The sequence below is a fragment of the Vidua chalybeata genome, chromosome 3 (genome assembly GCF_026979565.1).
Source record: "Vidua chalybeata isolate OUT-0048 chromosome 3, bVidCha1 merged haplotype, whole genome shotgun sequence".
NCBI classification, from domain to species: domain Eukaryota; kingdom Metazoa; phylum Chordata; class Aves; order Passeriformes; family Viduidae; genus Vidua; species Vidua chalybeata.
The window spans coordinates 26,213,857-26,229,710 of NC_071532.1; the positions used below are offsets into that span (position 1 = coordinate 26,213,857).

Here is a 15,854-nt window from a genome sequence, read left to right on the forward strand (position 1 = left end):
TTATTTGTCATGGCTGACCCTGTAAAAACAGTTGAAGTGTGTCCCAAATGCAAAGTCACGCAGCAACTCGCCCCGGCCGAGTACAGTGTGTGATGGCTCTGAAATGAGACCAGAGTGTCTTGGGTTTGGCTGGAGCTCGTTCTGTCTTCCAGTCCTGGTAGTTCTTGAGGCACGTAGCCCCTGCACTGTGAGGTGGGTGCAGGTTGGCACATGGATGTCCTCTGAAATTTTCTTTAAATGTACATCAGGTCTGTCTGCATTGGTGTTAGACTTTCCTGCATTTAGTGCAATAAAATCTTGCTCCTTTTTTTTTAATTTGGAATGTCTTGGGAGATAAGATTTGAAATAAATTTTAAGGGTAATTTTGAAATAACTGGGAAGAGAGCACAATAGTTTCTCATGTAGTTTCTTTTAACTGAGTTATAGGAGGGGGAAAAAAGCACCCCTTTGGAAAAAGTGAAGAATAGTTTTGTCCAAATGCCATCTGTGCTATATGAAAGAAGAATCAGGATTTAAACATGCTTATTCCCTTTTAAAGTAGTCCAGAGCGAGGTATTGATGTATGACAGCAGTGGGGAAAAAAGGAACATTTTCTGTGCCACTCAGACTGAAGCAGAAGAGACTGCAGAGCTGCTTTTGTTCTGGTGGCTCAGTCAGTCCCTTCTGCTGTGCCCCTGGATCACCACCTGTCTTTTCCTGCCTTACAGACTTTAAAATGTGGTGACTGCCTCTTCTCATAGCCTGGGCCTTTGCTGCAGGATTAATTCTTTTTCATCCTGCTCAGGGAGCAACAGAAGAGAACACAGCAAGAAGCCTTGTGTTATAATTTTTAGGTGCTTTTCTAGCTGGTGGAAATGGCAGAGAATGCTTGGTTTAATCCAGTAATCTTTTTTTTTTTTTTTTTTTTGAAAGCTCAATTTTGATAATGAGTTGAACCTTGCTTTTCAAACTTCAATTTTCAGTACAAATGACACAATTTTCAAAAGTTCATAATTAGGCTAAGCTGTAGCCTGATTTTCCTCAGAATGCCAAAAGAAACCTCCCTAGAAAAAAGAACAATTACCACGTTTGGATCTAAAAACACAAGGTGTGAGAACTTTACCCATCTATTGAATAGCTTTTTGACCCTGACTGACTTGTCTCATAACTTACTGGAAAGTGCTGCAAATCTCAGTTTGCTATCTAAAATATAATACTCAAGGAAAATGTCTAATGAACTTCCTCCAGGCCAAATGGCACTGGGACTTTTGTGGGAGTCCATGTCAGTCCATCTGGTGCAAAGCATGTCAAACTAGAGGCATCACTATAAGACCTGCCTTGTAATGAGTTTGTTGGAAAGGTCTGTTTGCTCTTCTCAAATAGTTGAGGTTTATGTTTGGGTCATTGTATGGTGTGTGTTGCCTGTAAATCCAGACTCGCTACAATTCCACGCTGCAGAAATAAGCTGAGTGGTTTGGTGTCCATGTAGCAAGGCCACGGACTGGCTGCTGCACTCAGCTCCCACCATTTCTGTGCCATGAGTCGAATTTGGAGTTTATTTCTTTTCCTTTCACACCACTTGTTTAGTCTGATTGATTTGGTGTTTCTTAGCTGAGCACCAAGTTTCTGCAGCAGTAATTTCTCGAGTGCTGCAGTTCTTTTGGCAGAACCTGAGACTTGCAAATATAAAACAACCCTGGCTATGAAGCTGGCTCGGTGCTTAGCATCCCCTCAGTCAGGAATGGTGTGAGGCTGGTTTTTTTGCCTTGGTTTCCTTGCAGGGTGATGCCCTTGGATGCTCACATCCCACTTTTGGGCTGTGTGACAGTGACTGTGTGCAGCAGCCCTGACGTCAGAGCCAGCCTGAGTCAGCTCTGACGCAGGGAGGGCTGTGCATGGAAGTGCCACACAGGCTGCTCCCAGCTCTCTTGCCTTTCTTCCCCATGCCAGCTTTGTGCTGTGCTGCTGCTGAAACAAGCTTTCAGCTGCTGAGGAAGTTCTGGTTTTGTGTCTGCATTGATACAGATCTATTGAAATAAGCCAGGCTCTGAGCTATAAATAAGATGAAATGCATTGTGGTTGCTGAATGAATGTTGCAGAAGGGCATCCCGTTTGGCAGTGTATTTTAATGCACTTTTTTACGCAAGTAACTTATTTTTGGTCATGCCTGACATCTACCAACAGCCTTCACTGTCCTGGATTTATTTAGAACCATTGAAGCAGCAAATAATATCATGACTTATATGGAGTAGCAAGTAATACAGGACTTCAGGGTAGGACAGGTGATAAAAGGCAGCTAGTATTTAAAGTGGTAGCCATGAATTTCAGAATTTAAATATAACCAGAGGTTGCTTCTCCAGAAAGAACAACTTAAAAGAGATAAATGTTTCTAAATATGCCATATTTCTGAAAATCCTTTGGTGTCTTCTGAGCAGCAGCCTATCAGCTAATTCTCCACAATTCTCACATAGGCCAGCATGTCTTTGGCATTACATCTCCTGTTTTTTAAAATACTTTCTTTTCTCCTGGACTGTCATTTATTCTAATATAATCTGCTTTGGGACATGGACACAAATCTGTGTAGCAGTAGAAGAAGTGCCATTTCTCAGTCAGGTACCTGGAGTGTCCCTGCAGCTGCTGCCACCTCGCAGCTGCCAGTAGGCAGCTCCAGCTGGAGGGTAATGCTTCATTACTGGAGAAGGATTCTTCCCAGATTCCCATTGAAATGTGTCTTTATTTCCACCACCACTTTTCACTTCCCAGGGTGCAGTGTGTGCTGCCACTGCTTTTAGCCCCTTCCCCACTTCTCCTGGGGACAGAAAATCAGCTGTTCCTGTGATGAGAAGCAAAAAAGGTATTTCCATTCTGCTGGAATTTTCTGGTCAAGTTCTTATCCACTCCTATTAAATTCCTCATGTGCCACACCAGGAACAAAGATGCTCTTATTTTAATGCAATGTGAGGTTAGTTTTGTCCAAAAGCTAGAAAGGTCCAAGTGCCCCAGAGACGTCAGGAGCCTCAGATGTTACAAGCTGACCTTCTTCCTTGCCTTGGCAGTTCTGTGTGATATTTTATTATGAGGAGATGAGCACACTGTTTGCCTCTAATGGCATTCCTGATCCTGCATACCCAAAGATGGGGTAGAGCCAAGGTGATGCTCAGGCCTGACCACATGGGTTTTATATCTCACTGAAAATAAGGAACTATTTTCTGCATCTTTTAACACTGGACCTGGCAGATGCCAGCATCCAGTGGTTGGGGATGACTCTGCCCCCATCAGAGCAATAGCTTTTGCTGTTGTTTTGGATCGCCTGTGTGGGGAGTTTTGTAACAGTAGACTTGCTCACTCACCTTCCTGAACCCAGTCTCCTTCAAGAGAGTGTTCTTGTAAAACACAGATGCCATCTGAGCCATCTGATGGGCAGAGAACCATGGCATTATCAGTATGTTTAATTTAAATATAGGGGGGTTTAGCTTTGCCTTATCAAGTACAGAAAGGGCTTCTTTCCAGAGTTTGAGGATTTTTTTTTTTTAATATTTAATCTCTAATTTAGATCAGTCATTAGTAAGAATGTTCTGCTGGTAAAAATATCTCTGGATAATCTAAAAATACATTTGAAAAGGCTTCTAAATACACTAGCACTTAGCATTGCTGAGTTGTGGCAGCCAGTGTAGCATTACTGGAAAACCAGTTGTTTTTCAGTCTGTTAATATTTGCTCAATCTGGGTGTAGCAGTGGCTGCTTCTCAGACTTCAAAGCAGCAGAGTTTATCTCCAGAGATTCAAGCATTCTGACAGCATTATTGATCTACACAAGAGCCTGGATGCATTCAAGCAGCGAAGTGGTGTGCAGTGGTTCCATTAGTCTCTCACAGTGCTGGTATCACCTGTGCTACTTCACTGCTCCATTAAAGTGCCAGCTCAAAAATAGTTTTTAACAGGTGTCTTGCACGATCCTGTGATGTTTCTGGATTAGGAGGTATGTTCTTGGCAAAAGAGAGTTGTTATGCATTAGGTCAGGGAGAAGTGAAGGCAGAGGTGAAGAATATCTTACAGTCTACAATGGAGACTGCATGTGAAGCCAGGTAACCATACACTTCTGTCTTGAGGCAACATGCATTCTCTTAATTGTGAACCCTCTTAAAACCTGTGTAAGCAAGCATCTGTCCTTCAAAAATACTCTGTGAAACACAATATTCAGTTGCTGAGCCTTTTATCTCTTCACAGCAGATCAGCACAAGAGAGTAAAAATAGTGCTTGGCAGCCCAGTTGTGTTTGGGGACACAGAGTAAGTCTTTCTTAGTGTTCTACCCTCAACAGAATGGTCCTTGCTCTGTGGGTGTGTTTTTTACTTGCTGCTATGTGGTTTAATTTTAACCTGCTGTACAGCATCTGGGCTCTAAGATAAAATAGTCCTTTATTGTTTGTCTTTGTTCCTAATATGCAGTCTGAAAACTTGAGCTGATTACTGAAGCACCATTTCATAACATTTGTCTTTGGCCAAAGACTTTTCCTTCAAACTCTGTTTTATCTGAGATAACATTGGCTAATTTCTGGTTACCAAGACTGGCTTTACTGGAGCATAGAGAGCTCCACAGTGTGAGGAGGACGTAGGTAGAGTTACTCCAAAGGCTACAGAGATAGCCGAGTTCATGTTGATACCATAGTGTGTAAATAAAGTTGTTCATCTCCTTGTATTGAAATTGTCCCTGTATGCCAAAGCACTGTGATTTGTAATTCACTCCTTAGAGCAATGCTTTGCTGCTTGATTCCCCCACTTCCAACTTATTTTTCCATGCATCAGACTGAAAGGAGGAAGGACAAATGACAAATGAACAAAGCTGGCAGAGATATTGAAAACTGTAGCAGCAACAAAAGCATTCTTCAGAAGTGCCTTATTTTCTTATTCTGACATTGCCATATCTGTTCAGAGACTTCCCAGATGATTGAGGTGTTACTTCCAATTCTTTGCAGTATGATCAGTTAACAAAGACTGTGTTGAAAATGAAATGAAAATTCACTAATGAAAATAGAAGCATGGTGTAAATGAGAGGCTAAGTAGAAGCTCACCTGGAAAGAGAAACCTACAGTAAAGGCCTGGCATTTCAGAGTGTGAATTTTTCAGGTTAGCCTGATACACAAATCTCTTCCGCATTGGCCTGCCAGTACAACACAGTGGACGTTTAAGTTCTTGTATATATCAAAAGGCACTGAAGGTCTGCTGAGGAGGTTTCACAGTTCCTGTAAGATGGGAAATTCTATTTTGAAAATAATCCAGTGAGGTATGGTGGGTTATTTGGGAGTTTCAGGGTGTGTGTACCACGGTGAATTCTGCTTTGGGTGTCTGTTTTTCTAAGTCACCTAATATTCAGCATAGAAATACCAAAACACTAGCAATTCTCCCATTGGTGTTTTTAAAACAGAGCAGCAATATCTGAGTACAGGGTCAGTTTTCAGTGTAAAATGTGCCTTGGAAATTTCAGACAAAGCTGCCAGCATCCTTAGAAAGGCACAGAGGGCTTGTTTTCTGGGATGTGGAAGAGCTGTTAGTGCTTAGTGATGTCATTATGTGGCTTCTGCCTGCTGAATTGTTTCTTCGAAGCTGTGAATGAACTTTCTCATTTTTTGATTTCTTTCATTCCACTCAGTTTGCATTCTTTTTAGGGGATAGTAATATAGTGTGGTGGTATTCTATTAAAAAAAGAACAAACCAGTTCCTTAGTAGTTTTTATCAAAAGCTGCCATGCAGCATTTGGTGGAGGCTGATGCCAGTGTCTTCTGTGTGGTTCTGGATGGCAGCCTGGAGTTTCCCACTCTTGTATCCTTAATGCCTCTGTGATCTTTGAGTTGGAGAGAGTGCAAATCATGCAGTTATATTTATACAAAAGTCTTGTTCTCTCTGTTTTGTGGTGGGCTGAGGCAGAAGAGTTTTGTTCTCCACATGCAGAATACATTTGCTAGGCTTAATTTGTGTTTGTTTCGTTGATAGGATTTTTCCAGTGAAAGATGTACCTGCAGAGCCTGAAGCTCTCACAAACTGGCTGTATCAACGATTCATTGAAAAGGAGGACCTCTTGACACATTTCTACGAAACAGGTAGGATGATACCTAGTAAAGAGAACTGTGTTTTGCTAATGACTTTCCTTATAAGGATCCCAAAATGGTTTAAGAAGGTGTAAGCATCCCTCACATGCGTACAGGAGATGCAATTATTGCTATTATTCCTGCTTTTTATTTGGCAAAATGTATGATTAAAGAATTATCTAGGAAAGGTAAATTACCTGGGCAACATTAGAAGTAGGGTAGCGTTTGGAAGCTGTCAAAAAAGTAACACACAGTTCAGCTGTGAAACATGCTGCTATGGGATTTCATGGCAAAGATCCATGATTGAAAGTATGATTGGAAGGACCTGTGAGAATTACATAGCACACATTCTCTGGGGCTATGATCTGCAGCCCTGTGCATCATAGTTGTTGATGGTGAAGTGTTCAGTGTCTCAAATCAGCTGAGTTTAGTATTCCTGGGTGACTGTGTTAAATGAAGATGCTTCTTCTGTGAGATGATTTATTGCAAAGCCTGCTTTAATTTAGTTTTGAGTACTTAATTTATCAATCCAAGTGCTTAAAGAGGTTAATAGAATACTTTAACAACCCAGAGTTGTATTTTGTTTTATGAAATGTTGCTGTCACTCAGCCACAGTTCAAACTCTGCTGTATAAATCACATCCAAATGCATATATTGGACTTTATTAGACAAATAACTTTGTGAATATCTTTTAAAATATAAGTGTAGCAAATAGATTGTAAAGAATTCTTGGTTTTGTGACATTATTTTATGCTATTGAAATAAGTCATACCCAGAAAATCTAACTAGTCCAGAATTTCTGAGAGTATAATTAATATAATCAGATTTATTCATTAAAATGCACTTCCAAAATAGCATAATTGGTAATAATTTGCCAGTGCAATCAGTATGAATTAATAAAGACATGTTTTTAATGTAAATGCTGTGACATAGGACCTTATTAGGCATAAATTAGTATAATTTAAAGTTACTGCCATTTATACTTTTTGAGAACTTGTTTGCATTGCTTTAGTTGGCCTGCTGAAAAAGTGCTGCTACAGTTTTTGGAAACCCCTTGGAAAAGTCCTATGGTTGACTGTGACGGGAATCCCTGAGGCTGCTCAAGAGCCAGCTTTGTACCTGGCACATGGTCACAAGAGGGCGTGGTTTTAAGACTTAGTGCTGTTTCTGTTATTATTAATCATTATTATTGTTATCATTATCATCATTTATATTATTTTACAATACACACTGCTTAGGAACTTCTCTCTCTTAATAAAGCTTACTTCATAAAGCTGGAGTAACATTTAATGCTCCATGAAACTTTTAAAAGTGTGCATTGACTAAGCCAAGAATACATTTCTTGGCATATTTTTATTTGGGAAGAGAAAGAAACAAAGCCCAGAGCACCTTTCTCCATTTTGCTGCATTCTTAAGCATCAAGCACTTAAATCACCTGGGGAAAACCTGTAATATTAGACCTCTGGAAATCAAACCAAAAGAAAAGTATGCCTAAAATTTGACATGAAACTATCGTGTAATGTTTTACATTTTACACATTTCATTTATAAAATTAAAACCATTTCAAGTTAATAGCTGTAGGTAACAGACTCCTGTTTTAGGCAGTTAGTGGAAAACTTGTATTGGCAAGTTCTTGATTTTTCTGAACTCTTCCAACAAGATAACCTTGAAGCCCACAGTAACACAAGTGAGATTACATTTAGCAGGACAAAAACACTTGGGGACCAATTAAGGAAAAAAACCCAGCCATAAACTAGGAGCAACTGGAAAAGTGTGATGTTGTACTGAAGTCATTGTGCTCCTCATTCCCTGTGCTCAGAAGCCAAGTGGTGTGAGGTGATGAAAAATGTAAGGAATGGCATCCCTAATGCTATGGAAACACTCTTTGTTGTACCAGATTGGAAACCTCATCTGGAAATCCTGCAGACAGTCCATTATCCCTGTCAAGGAATACAAATTGTACTGACAAGAGAGACAGATAATCAGAGCTGAGATTAAGGGAAGGTGGACTCGTTTCTGTGAAGGACAACTAAAAGTACTTGGCTTGTCTCAGCTGGGAAAGGGAAGGGTCAAAGCTGGCTTTGGAAGGAGAGGGGGGAGGAGACAGTTCTCTGTACCTACCAGGGAAAAAGAAAAGGTATTTAAACCAGGGGTCAGTGTTAGTACAGAAAAACAAATGGGCCATGGAAGAACAAATCTAGCCTAGAGTGGAGAGATAGAAGCTTATCTGTGAGTTACTGGGGAATAATGATGTGGCAGATCTGCCCAAGAATGAAATACCTATCAGGGAGAGGTGGATGGGGCTCATCAAGGGTGTTTTTAGGCTCTTGGTTTTTTTTTTTTTGGGTTTTTTGGGGTTTTTTTGGTGGTTTTTTTTTGGGGGGGGGGGGTTTGTTTGTTTTTTGGGGGTTTTTTTGTTTGTTTGTTTGTTTTGGGTTTTGTTTTGGTTTTTTTTTTTTTCTTGTTTTTTTTTTTTTTTAATTAAGAGCATTCATGCAGGAAGAAAAGCTTTGTCTCAAATGCTTGATTGCAGTTCCTCCAGTGATTGCAAATGTGAAGCACAGAGATAAGCTGCTGATGTATCTAATTGCCCAAATTGTGAGGTTCCTAAGATTAAAAATTGACATTGCTGCATCTTTACTCTTTGAATCATTAATTTCATTTTCTTCTGAGAGAAGCTGAGACTCCATAATGCTGCAGCAAGTACATCATCATCTCTGGTATATTCAGAGTTTTATATGCCCTGTTCAGGATTAACAGCAATAAAAGTGCTTTGTGTCATCAAGTCCTTGTGCATCTCAGTACAGTTGTAACAGAGATGATTTAATATGCTGATGTAAATATATGCAAATAGTTTGCTTACAGTCATAAAGCTCTGATGTATTCAGGCACTTTTAATTTAGGGTTGCAAGTCAGAAAATGTCAAAGTATGGAAAAACCAAATTTTATTGTCAGATTAATCTCTTCCAGCCTTTCCCATCTAAGCAAGAATTTCAGTAAAGAATTTCTGGAAAATTCTGTGGCAAATTATAATGTTTCCTTAGTCAGTATGACTGAGTGTTCAAACAATATGTGGAAACTTCTTTAAAGAAAGGGTGTTGTATGTGTATTTACATTTTCAAGAGGAACCTCAAGAACGTATGTGTGTTGCATCTTCACAGTATACAGTAACAGTATACCAAACAGCTGTAGAGTTTAATATGGAATCCATTCCATTTGATCATGGAGATACTAAAAAAACTTCAAAAATAACACAGCTTAGTTGACAGTTGGATCTCTTTGCAAAGGTTGAGTACAGTGATAGCAGCTTCTAAGGGATGCTTTCAGGTTTATGCTTTAAGTTTATGAGAAAATCAAATTTGTTCTTATTAATTAAGGAGTTATGTTTTGGTTTGGGGTTTTTTATTTTCTTTTGAAGGCTTCTAGAGAATCTTTCATAAAATTTGACAGCATAAGAGCATAGAGCAGTACCCAATTAATTGTGTGTGGGCACCATTGCTGGGGCAAGCAGTAAAGCAGCAATAAAGTGCTGCATTAAGGCTGTCATCCCTGTGCAAAGCATTAAATGTGTTTTCTTTTCTCTTGCAGGAGCTTTTCCACCACCCCAGGGTCAGACAAAAGCGATTTCTCGGGAGATGACCCTCAGTAACCTGTGGCTGGTTGCCATACAATCATTTGCATTTTTGTCAGGAGGGATGTGGTACTGCCTCTTTCAGTATTTGTACCATTGCCTATTTTAGAAGTGGAATGGGACCTGAGGACACAATGGGAATCCAGGCTCTTGCAAATGAGTATCATGGTGTATGTGCAAATGTGAATATTCAAGAGTAAAGGAAAATACTGGATGGACTTTTACCTCTCTTTGGGGGAATTTTAAACTCCACTAAAAGTGAAGATCAGTACATAGTGACCTGATGATGTATTATTTTAAGAATTGTCTGTATTTTTAAAAATGTATACTCTCACCCACACTTAAGCAAATTCAGCATTTGGACAAAAGGTGCAATTGTACAACCACCGTAGAAGAATGTCTGTGACAAGAAAGCTTTGTCACCACAAGTATTTCTTGGCATTGTAGTTAGAGCTCAGAAAATTCAGCAACTTGTCTCTTCAGTAGTGTGTACAGCATTGGTGTGGTAGAGATTCCTCATTTGCACAACGTGTACTTTATTGCAGCTCATTGTGCTGGAGTCAGAGATCCTCAACAGAGCTGGTGGAGGTGTCTTTGTGGCTACGCAGTCAGCAGTTGTTGTAGCAGACACATTGATCTGAACCCAACACCCAAATAAGATCGGGTGTCAGGTCTGTCCTCTGAGGCACTGGTCCTCAAACAAGCATTGCAGCATCACAGTGTGATTAAAAGCTGTCCACATGGGATGAATCAGCCCATCCCTGCTGTGGTCTTGCCATCAGCTCTCCAAGTTCCATGTGCTACCAGTGTCTTGTGTTATAGGGAAACTTGGAAAATACAAAGTCACTTGGTTAAATTCCCTTTTTGTTCAGAATGCAGCTAAACCCTCATCATCAGTTTTGAAAATGCACTTTCAAAGGTGAAAAATCAGTGAAGGAAAGACATAAAACCTAGGGAACAGAGGGAAGCTTTGTTTGTCACACATTGGAAGGCAGAGCAATTCTAGCTGTTTCTGAAGGTCTGCTGGTGCTGCTGGTGATTTTTAGCCACCTTTGTATTTTGTATACTGCAGTCCATCCAAGGTGACCTTGGAGTGGTTTATAGAGGCCTTTTTCTCCCCGCTAGTTGCAACAGTGCTAAATATACTTGTGGGAGAGTTTAAATAATTAAATGCCAACCATCTTAATGTTTTGCTAAGGAGTAATAGAAGAAAAACTAGTTTCGTAAAAAGAAAAAATAGGTATAATTGCTATCATAAATCTGTAGGAAGATACTACTGAAAAAATAAGTATGGTAAATATTCTGAATAACTACATGGAGGGCAGTATTAATTAGCTCACCACTAAAATCTTACTGCTAAAGTCTTACTGGAATAAGGATGGGTTGAACTGAAGGGCAGATTGGAACAGAAGACACTTTGAGATGTGTAGTGCAGGATCCTTTTGAAAGGATGTCTGTGATGTACAGCCTTACTTCTGGCAAGTCTGGTTGGCATTGTGTTTATGTGATTATGCACAGATTTGCGAGAACGGTTCCTAAAATAAAACTAATCTCTCTAAATACAGGCAGGGTAGCCAGAACTTCAGATGTTGGCATACTGCCTTCTACAGAGTAATTTTGTTGAGAACAAAGTAAGCCCTCAGTAGTTTTGGCTCGGAGCTAGCAATATTGATTCCCCTTCTGTCTCCCTCTGCTGCTACATGAATCACAGGAGGTGATGTGCAGAATACAAAACCTTGCCAGTGTTCCCTTTCTGTGGGAGGGGGCAAAGAGCATACCAAAAAACGAGGCAGTGCCAGTTTCCTTGGCTTTGTGGAAAAATAATTTGTCAAATATGCCATCCCTGCCCCTTCCCATGCAGCAGTGGTTGCTCAGTGGGGGATGGATGCAAAAGGACACCACAGTAAGGTCCCCTGAAGTGTGTGTTCCCTCCCTGACTCCACAGGAGGCTGGAGGCAAAGTACAGTAGTTGCCAATTGCTTCATGTTTGAGGCAAGATGCTGTTTATATACCATCTCTGCACCTGAATTCTGGTGTAACCATTAAAAAGAGGTGGGTATGCCATGATAGGGAGGGAGTCTGTGGAGTATTTGTTGTTTCATGTTTCTCTTACTAAAGTTCAGCTGATGGAATGAATGTATTTAACCTACTGTTTGACAGGGGGCTGTTGGGGCAGCCCAGCGCTGTTATGTGTAAGTGGTTATTTCTGCTGCCCATGGGACTGACTCTTGTAACTCCAAAAGGCAGGTGGCAAGCTACTCACTTGCTGTCCTCACCATGTAGTTTGATCAGAACCACAGAGATGCCCAGAGTGCAGCTCATTTTATTTTGAGCTAGGACAGACTGGACTGATCCAAAAAGGGAAGTTTATATAAGCAGAATGCACAGCAGTTACTCGCATCAGGAGATTGTTCCTAATAGACCCTGTGAACTCCATGTAAGAGCATCTTATTTGTCAAATGCAGTATTTTTATTTTCCCAGTGGGTTGCAGTCAATAGCAAGTGTTCATGTGCTGCCTCAAGAAATTAGCACTGCGCAGTAATGTTTCAGACAAACGTTTGATTGATCTGGTCCTGTTCATTTTCACTTTGTTCCTCTGTAGTTCTTACTCTTACAAGATGTTTGTTTCCAAGCACTGGTTGTTGTTTTAGTAGGGTGTGGAAATAGTGTCATGTCCCAGGCTTTTCTCCTGCCTGCACTGGGAAATGTGAAGAGCACCTGACACCGCAGCTCCGTACGGCCAAGTTGCTGTGGGTGACACCGCAATGAAACTGTTGGAAAGCAACACCAAAGGACCCTCCCAGCATGATCCTGGATGCTGCTTCATGAAAGAAGATAAATCAGATAAAAGAAGTTTTGCTATGAAGGGAAAAATGTAAAATGGATACAATATGTAGGATATTCAGTGCTAAAAATACCGTGCTGGTCCAGACTGTCTGGAGCTTAGCAGGCACGTCTGTAAAACATGAATTCCTGTCGGCTGCAGTTCGGTTCTACCTTCTGGCAGTTGGCTGCAGTTCTGGATGTAATGGGCATTTTGCTGCACCATCCATGGGTTGCCTCCTCTGGAGAGTTCAAAATGTGTTTTGATAGAAACATGAATGAACCATACAATTGATCACAAATTAATATCACATTGAATTTAATATTAGGGGAAAAAATAATGGAAAAATGTGGAAAATTACCAAAAATGAAACATTCACAGAAAAAATCTAACTGAAAGCTGTTGCACACAGAAGTGAGAACAGAGCAATTTGAGTGCACTGCAAATAATAAGAATAAAAATGGTTCTCTGCCAGGGTTGCCCACAAAACATCTCCATGTTTCTTTGTTTAATTGTTCATAAAGAAGTTGTTACAGTTGAAGTTGTGTCAGTCCTCACAGTTTAGCTTTGCTGCTTTGTGAATCCCATGATGTGAAGAGCACCTGTCCATCCATACCAAGCAGTTTCTTCAGTGCCCTGGAGTGAGTGCACCATCATTTCAGTGTCACTTGGGTTCCACGTGTGATTCTGTTGAATTTTGCAACAGTGGTGTCTTTTCTTCTTTTTTTTTTCCTCCCTTTTTTTTTAAAGTTGTTGTCACTAGATGTTGAAAAGTGAAATTTCACTTTATCTTGATTTCCTGGAAAATTTAAAAGCTTCCCTCTCCCTCCTCCCCCAGCATCACAAATAAGGTGCATCTTCTTGCAGTAAAAATAAAGTGATCACTGTGGTACTGTTCCTTGTTCACTTGGTTTGCAGATGATACAACTTTTCTTTGTGTGACACTGCCATAAAGTGCTGTTAACTTTTCTCACCTGTTTGTACAAGATAATAACAGATACCGATCACTGTGTGTGACAGGATTCAACTGCTCCGCTTTGCCTTGACATAAATTTTGGGACCAAAGGTACCTAAAACTGGGATTTCCAAATCACAAGCCCAGGGTTGGATGCATTCTCTTGACAGTCAGCTGAAGATTTTGTGATGATCTGATACAATCACACAAAATAATTATACATCTGGGGTTCTGTATTTTTTGGAAATAATGGAGCCATATGAAATAAAGGGTTATTTTGCAAAATTGCATATTTTATAGTTTTTACACTTCTTTTAAAAAATACAAAGCAACAATGGGAAGAGCAAAATGGAAACCATACTCTGGTTTAAAATGCCTGCATACATTGGAAATGCTTCTGAGCAGCTCTACTTTTTCTGTAAGAGCTGTAGACTGCCTGGCTGTGACAGAAGTCGTCATTGGAAGGATTTTATGCATACTAAAGTTAGAATTTTTATTTTATCATGAGATAATGAAGCAATTATTCACTGAAAAACTGTCCTATTAAAATGAGTTAGTTACTTAAAATTATTCCACCATGATGTTCATATTGTATGATGAACAGTTTTTTTTTTTTATATAGCAGTTATCTTCACCTCCAGTTTTCCCTTTCCCTTCTCTATTACCTGCATTTTTGTTTTGTGTGCTAAAATGGATGTGAAAGCCTCGAGTGACTGTCAGTAGTTTTGTGAAGGGCTGGTGATATTTGGAATTATTTTGCTGAATTAATTTAATTAATTTTTTTTTAATAAAATCTTTCCAGCAGCCAAAGTGTCTTTAAGAAATGTAGACAGATACCAGAAGCAGCATTTCTCTTTCTTTTCCCTGGGCTGGTTTGGTTTTGGTGGGTGGTTTTTTTTGTTTGCTTGGTTTGGTTTGGGTTTTTTTTTTTTTTTTTTTTTTGCTGTGGCAAAAATAGAGTTGGTATTTTTTTTTCAAGATTATTTCATATGTTTATCATCCTTAATAGATGAGAAGATTTTCTTTGATGGTTGTATTTATTGTGCTTATAACTAATGGATACACAACCTTTACTGTGTTTACCATAAACACAAAAAATAGTAAAATAATGCTTTGGTTCACTGTACAACTGCAGTGTAAATTTCTGATAGAGAACATTGTTTATTAGGAAGGACACAGAGACAAATGTTTCCGTGCCAGAAGTGGCAAGAGGAGTGGAGCAGTAGGAGTGAGGGGACAGCAGCTTCTGCAGCCCTCCCTCGCTGCAGCACCTGCTAGAAGCTGTGCCAATGCCCAGGCTGTGGAGTTCTCTGCAAGTCACTGTAGCAATGAGTTTTCTTTAAGTGTCTGAGGGCTGAGGGTGTGCCGAGAGCAGAACCTGAGCCCCCTTGACCCTGGTTTGCCTCCTAGAAGGATGTGACTCAGCCTTGGGAGAAAGGCTGTTGTCATTGTGAGATCCACAAAGTTTCAAAGAGGGATCTGTTTCTAAGCAACTCCAGCTGGGCAGTCCAGGTGGGACAGCCCCACCTGTTCTGCAGCCCTGGCACCTCTTGGCTCCTGTCACCTCTTGAGTTCACTGCTGGGGCCCAGTTCTGCAATGTCTAACGAAGGGAAAAGGAACTCCTTGAAGCATCGTGAGACACCTCGCACAATTTCCAAAACAGCGCCATAGGTGTAGTGATGTCTACCTCTTTGTTTCCCATCTGGGTTTTGTCTTGTTTTTCTGTGTGGTGTTTTTCTGTGAGGGGTGGGGGAAATCAGGCAGCGGGAGGGAAAACTTGAAATCTGAATATTAAGACACTGGTGGGGTATCCAGTGCTAACCAGCCGTGTTGTCATACTGAAAAAGCCATTGTTTTTAATTCCTGCCTAGTATGAAATGTTTGTTTCTAAAAAATCCTTCCTGCTGGAAAGAAAAATGTATTTTTAAAAAGAAAAAACATCCCTCTTGGCTATAAGAATGTCAACTGTATGAGTTGTGACCATATCATGACATGCTGATCAGATAAATAAATTTTTATCTCTCAGGACTCTATTGCAATTTTTGCTGTTCTCATAACTGCCAGCTTTTTTGAAAGGATGCTGTTCATTTTTAAAGACCAGTAATTTCAACTGAAACAGCAAATAAAAAAGGTGTGTGAATGTCATGTGTGCTTAGTCTGGTTTACAAAAAAAAAAAATAGTCTTGATTTAACAAAAAATCATCCTGTGAAAAATAATGAAAGGCTACAGGTAAGAAACCAGGTACCTGAGGTGGTCAGGTGTCACATGCTGCAGTTACTTTGATCTCAAAGGCAAAGAAAAGGTATCTCCTGGGGGAGAAAAAAGGAGGTTTTCTGGTCAATACCTTTCTATAGCTAGAATCTGTTTAACTTGAACTTC

General features: G+C 40.1%; 1 protein-coding gene across 1 annotated transcript in view; it reads left to right on the plus strand.

Moving 5' to 3' along the window:
* Positions 1-15,619, plus strand: part of LPGAT1 (lysophosphatidylglycerol acyltransferase 1) — a 62,387-nt gene extending 46,768 nt beyond the window's left edge. The window contains exons 8-9 of the mRNA XM_053938604.1: positions 5,968-6,074; positions 9,651-15,619. Coding sequence (XP_053794579.1) covers positions 5,968-6,074; positions 9,651-9,802 — 259 coding nt within the window. The 3' untranslated portion in view covers positions 9,803-15,619. The remainder of the gene's footprint in view (positions 1-5,967; positions 6,075-9,650) is intronic.
* The last annotated feature ends 235 nt before the right edge of the window (positions 15,620-15,854 follow it).